Source organism: Pteropus vampyrus, unplaced genomic scaffold (assembly GCF_000151845.1).
Source record: "Pteropus vampyrus isolate Shadow unplaced genomic scaffold, Pvam_2.0 Scaffold625, whole genome shotgun sequence".
NCBI classification, from domain to species: domain Eukaryota; kingdom Metazoa; phylum Chordata; class Mammalia; order Chiroptera; family Pteropodidae; genus Pteropus; species Pteropus vampyrus.
In genome coordinates this window covers 128,049-133,358 of record NW_011889406.1, presented here as the reverse complement: position 1 = coordinate 133,358, position 5,310 = coordinate 128,049, and the positions used below count along the sequence as shown (strand labels likewise).

At 55.4% G+C, this 5,310-nt stretch overlaps 1 protein-coding gene across 1 annotated transcript in view; it reads left to right on the top strand.

Moving 5' to 3' along the window:
• The window catches only part of TM2D3 (TM2 domain containing 3), an 8,772-nt gene extending 5,016 nt beyond the window's left edge, over nucleotides 1–3,756 (top strand). Inside the window, exons 3-4 of the mRNA XM_023525781.1 lie at nucleotides 1,636–1,711; nucleotides 3,433–3,756. Coding sequence (XP_023381549.1) covers nucleotides 1,636–1,711; nucleotides 3,433–3,598 — 242 coding nt within the window. The 3' untranslated portion in view covers nucleotides 3,599–3,756. The remainder of the gene's footprint in view (nucleotides 1–1,635; nucleotides 1,712–3,432) is intronic.
• Nucleotides 3,757–5,310: the final 1,554 nt, after the last annotated feature.

The window sequence follows — 5,310 nt, the reverse complement described above, 5'->3', positions numbered from 1 at the left end:
ACATAGGATCAAGACTTCAAGTCCCAGAGGAACTTCGTCATCAACATGACATGCAGGTTTTGCTGGCAGCTTCCGGAAGCCGATTACGAGTGCTCCGCCTCCACCAGCTGCATGACGGTGTCCTGCCCCCGGCAGCGACACGCCGCCAACTGCACGGTGCGGGACCACGTTCACTGCCTGGGTGAGTCGGAGCGCGAGGATGTTTGTGAGCAAGACACTTTTCTCTCGGCATGCTTGTGGAGCTTTAATCAGAAATTCGAGGGTTAAATGATTTCATCAGAAGCATTTATCAGCACTTCTCAGTCACGCCAAACCTCATTAACAAACTCAGAACGAAAAATCCAGAAAACGTGCGATGCTCTTTTAAAAATATAGTATTCGATCCAACGAAAAAGCCACGTGGGGTCTAAAGTACAATGCGCAGTAGTTGAGTTTCACCGAGTGAACAGCTACAGCGGTGACGATACGGTCACAGCTGCCCGGTGCTTGTGTGCCCGGCTGTCCTCCCTCCCTCAGAGGGCATCACCCTCGCGAGTGTTCTTGTCCTGCTTGCTTTTCTCCAAATCGTTTAGTTCTGTCACGTTTGTGTAATAAGATGTGGTACGGCGTGGTGCTCGGTCACGTGTGGTTTAGAATTGCATAAAACGAACAGCTTATTTGTGGTCTTTTTATCCCCCACTCAGCTTGGTGACTCTAAGAGTTATCTTTTTCCTTTTACTTCCGAATAATAATCTATTGTAACATTGTTTCGCCGTTTATTTGTTTTCCTACGTATTTGGGTTATTTCTATTTTTGCTCTTACAGATGGTGCTGCCGTTAAAGATTTTTGCGCACACCTCCTGGTTGCACACGTGCAGGGGTCTGCGGCGTGCACCCTCCAGCATGTAGTATTTTCCAAAGCGGTCCAGGCGTTTGCTCTTCAGCAACGGACGTCCCTGTTCTCGATGCCCTGCGGCCTCTCTGATACTTGCTGTCCCCGTGTTTTGTCTTTTTCTTAGAGTCCTGGGGATTCTTTTGTATTTTGGACACTTTAACTTTTTGGTGTCCGTAAAATTCTCTCAGGTTTTTACCCTTAGTCACTCTTTTTTTTTTTTCATTTTGTTTTGGTGTCTTTCGATGAACAGAACTTTAAATTTGAATTAGTTGACGTTATCAGTCTTTTAAAGGAGGTAAGTTTGGCCTTTCGCATTAGGTTGTCGCCCACTTGCAGCGGGTTTCGGGGTGTGCTGCCAGGTAGATCAGGCTCGCTTTTGCTCCCACGTGGACAGCCGGTGGCCTCGGGACTGTCGCAGGCCGGTCTGCGTGTGCCCGTGCCGCACGGACATGTTCGTGCGTGCGTGCGTGCCCTGGGCTCTCTTCCCAGGGCCTGGTCTGGCTCGCTCCTCGCTTCGCCCGAGTCCTCATAGCCGATGGGGCATCTCACGTTCTGGGGGCCGAAGCCTTTACTTGACTGACTTCAGCGTGAGGCCTGTGCTCCTGGGCCGCGAGGTGTTTTTTTACCATTCGCTCAGGTAAACGTCGTTAGGAGAGCTGACTTTTGAGATCTTAAAGGACGAGGCCACCGGGTACAGTTTGGTCTCTCTGTACGAGTGTTTATACCCATGTTTCTAAGCAGAGTGTTTCCCCTTCTTCAAGGTAACCGCACGTTCCCGAAAATGCTGTACTGCAACTGGACGGGCGGTTATAAGTGGTCCACCGCCCTGGCCCTCAGGTAAGCCGTGTCGCTGGGCGGTCGAGGCGTCGTCCGGGCGTCGTCCGGGCCTCGTTGTGGGGGGTGGACGTCCGCAGATGCGCAGCCCCTGTCCCCCCTGCCCCCAGGTTCCCTGAAGCACAGCTGCGGGGAGTGCCCCCGGGGGTCACAGCAGCACCTCCGGGGGCTCAGTGGCAGGCGATAGCTCCTCTCCCCGGATGCCACACTGTTTCGAGTGGGCAGGTAACTTCTTTATTATAAAAAGAATACGTGCTTAGTACTGAAAATTGGAAAAAGTGAAAATGACCAAAAAATACATTAAAAATCACCTATCCAGAATAGGAGTCACCTGTTCCCCCATCTAGAAATATGGACTTCCCATTTTTCCCTGAAAAGTTTGAAAAAAGAAAATGTTGCCAGTTCTTGCCACCAGAGGGAAGGGCGGGGGACCCTGGTGAAACGATCCGCTCGGTACCAAGCTGCGCCATCTGCGGTCGAGGTTCCCAGTCAGAGCCTGAACCCTGAGCCCTGCGGCGGGGCCCGGGGCAGGGTGTCTCAGCCTCGTCACTGTCGACATCGGAGCCAAGTCGTCCCTTGTCGTCGGGTGTCCTGTGCATAGGAGGCTGCGTAGCAGCCTCTGTGGACTCTACTTGCTAGATGTCAGTGGCTCTCCCCCTCCCCCCACGTCGTGACAGTCAGAACGTTCCGGGCGTTGCCACCTTGTCCCTGGTCGAGCTCCACTGCGTCGGGGCTGGGGCTCGGGGAGGAGGAGGAGCCCGCCTGGCAGGTGTCCACCGGAAGTGGATGGGCCCGTGGTGGGAAGTTCGGTGCCGCACACGATCAGGTAACTGGCCACAGTCACTGTCAGCAACAATTTTAGTGAAAACTTTTTAAAAAAAAGTATTTTGGAAGGATTTTAGATTTACAGAAAAGTCGTAAAGTTAGAGCGTTCCTGCTCATCCCTCAGCCAGCTTCCCGCACATCACTGGTGCCTTAAATGACCACGGTACTCGTGACGAGTGACTTTCAAACGCGAGGGTGGTTTCCCTGTCGTCACCGTGGATGTGACGGCGCCTCGGAGCAGGGCGGTGGGTTCGGCACGCGTCAGCCGGGTCGGCCACGTGTTCACGGTCGTTGGGACTGGATCGTGGTTTCCTTTATTTTTACTTTGATACATTCTGAGTAAAAACTTTAGAAGAAATCCGGTGACAAGTTGTCAGATAGCGTAGGGCTTAGCATTTGAAGGAACCTTAAAAGTCACTCGTTCCCAGCACTGACGTTAGAGAGGCGAGAGGACTTGGTCCCGGCCTCCCGGGGCCGCCCCTCCCCCACGTTCGCGCACCTTCTGTTCAGCCGGGCTCCTGCTTTGCTCTGGAGGTTAACACGCACCGAGATCGATTCCTTTAAAAGAGAAATAGTAGATTTCAGTCCAGCTAAAGGTCACGCGTCTCCTGGACATGCTGACGGCTCGCGGCCATGACGGCAGTCGCCCCGTGAGCAGCGGTGCGGTGGGGTGGGGTGGGGTGGGGTGCGGACGCTGCACGGCCCACGGTCCCCCTGGGGCTAGGGTCAGCCCTCCGTTCGCGGAGTCCCAGCCTGGCGGGAGGTGCGCACTCGGCGGTGTAAAACGTGAACTAGTCGCGCTCTGACGGGGGGTCAGGGTCATTTGCGGCCTTGCCCGGATGTGGCCGAGCCGTGTCGCGGGGCCGCCCGGTGGATCCCAGCCCTGTTTCCTGTTGCAGCATCACCCTCGGTGGCTTTGGGGCAGACCGCTTCTACCTGGGCCAGTGGCGAGAAGGCCTCGGCAAGCTCTTCAGCTTCGGCGGCCTGGGGATATGGACGCTGATCGACGTCTTGCTCATCGGCGTCGGCTACGTGGGGCCGGCGGATGGCTCTTTGTACATTTAGCGGCGGCCGTGAACTTCACGGGGGAGCCGCGCTGGGAAGGCCTGCTGCCTGTGGGGGTCGGGGGGCCGCGAGTCACGCGTTTGCACGCTCTTAATGTACAGCATCTGTACGTCGCCTGCCTCGATGAAGGTAAAATAAAAAACGCTGAGCTATGCTTACCCGGAGTTTGTTTTATTTGGCCTGAAATATATTTTTCTCCTGTGAAGAGTTTAAGCTTAATTAAACTAGAGGGACAAACTCAGCGATGGAAAATCGGTTTAATTCCTGTGGCTTTAGTATCGCTCAGATCTCGACGTGATGCGACCTGCCCTGAAAAGCCTCAGCTGTGGTCCAGCCGTCAAACCGGGAAGCGTTTTCTCGTTTAGCTAAATGAAGTGATCTGCCCACCCTTCTGTCCTGTAAGTTTTATAGTGTGACGTCCGTGTCGTCTGGTCTCTATACGTGGCTGTTGAAAGTCAACTGCAGGACCCTCGTTTCTGGTCGCTGTGGTTCGGATTTTGCTAGAACTACAGAAGGACGCAAGTGCTGAAAATTAATAAAATTGTAAGTTGCTTTAAGAAATGTTACAGGTTTGTCTTCTGTATTAAAAGGTAATCTTGAGTAATCGCAACTGTTGTTATTAAGGGCCGAAACGTGTATTTTTCTGGGCCTTACTCTGTTCCAGCCGATACATAGCCGACTCTTAAACAACATGGGGTTGGGGGTGCCGACCCCACGGCATCGGAAGTCTGCACGTAAGTTCCGTCAGCTGCGCACTTGTGGATTCCCAGCCGTGGATTGAAGATGACGGTTGACCCTCGAAATACACGTATAAGAGGAACCACGCACCTCAGACCCTTGTTTGGGGTCACGTGTGGTAAATGGCTGCTGCGTTGACATGCTGGGAAGCACTCTACGTGTTTCGGGGTGACGAGTGTTCTGGTGTCCGCAGAGCGTTTATCGGAAAAGAAAACGGTTGTTAATCTAAAATAGGTTTTACAGAGATTTTTTTTTGGATATGTTAAAACTCTTAGCACTTTTCCTTTCGAGGTGGGTATGTGAGTATTACGTTTTAAACATCTGTTCTTGGCCAGAAGCTTAGTGTGCCTGTCCCATGGAGAAGCTCCTAGACGTTTTTCGAGAACGCGTCCATCCATGGCCTGGAACGGGTCAGGCTGCTACAGTTTGCGGGGCAGGGCCCACGCGTGCGGTGGCATGGCCTGGGCCTGGGCCGGGGAAGCGGTAGCGGCCCCCCAGGTGAGCGCGTGCTGCTCAGGCGAGGCTGAGCGGCAGTTCCAACTGCGGGCACTAGGCGGAGCCCCCCGTTTTCCTTCACGGGCCCATCTCGGTCCAGAAGCAGCCGGCATGAGCTGCTGCTGACCAGGGCGCGGGTGCGGCCCTTCCCCGCCGGCTTCTGCACTGCGTTGCGTCGTGGGGGCCGAGCCTGGCCGAGCAGGTGGCAGTTTGGCGGGTGTAGGCCCCCACCAACTGCACGCAGCACTCCGGCGTCTCCCCGCTCAGCTCTGCGGAGGAGGCTCCCGTGGGGCCGGCCCCCCGGGCAGTGACGGGAGTGGGGCACCCGGCTGCAGTGCGCTCAAGGGGGGGGATGAGGAGCAGGGCCCCGACAGCCGACTCTCCGTGTGGCCCTGGGCCTGCACGCGGCACCCCAGCCCGCGCCCGAGAGGGGCGAGCGGGCCCGCCCCCGGGGTGTCGGTCCGAGGCCAGCCGGGCTG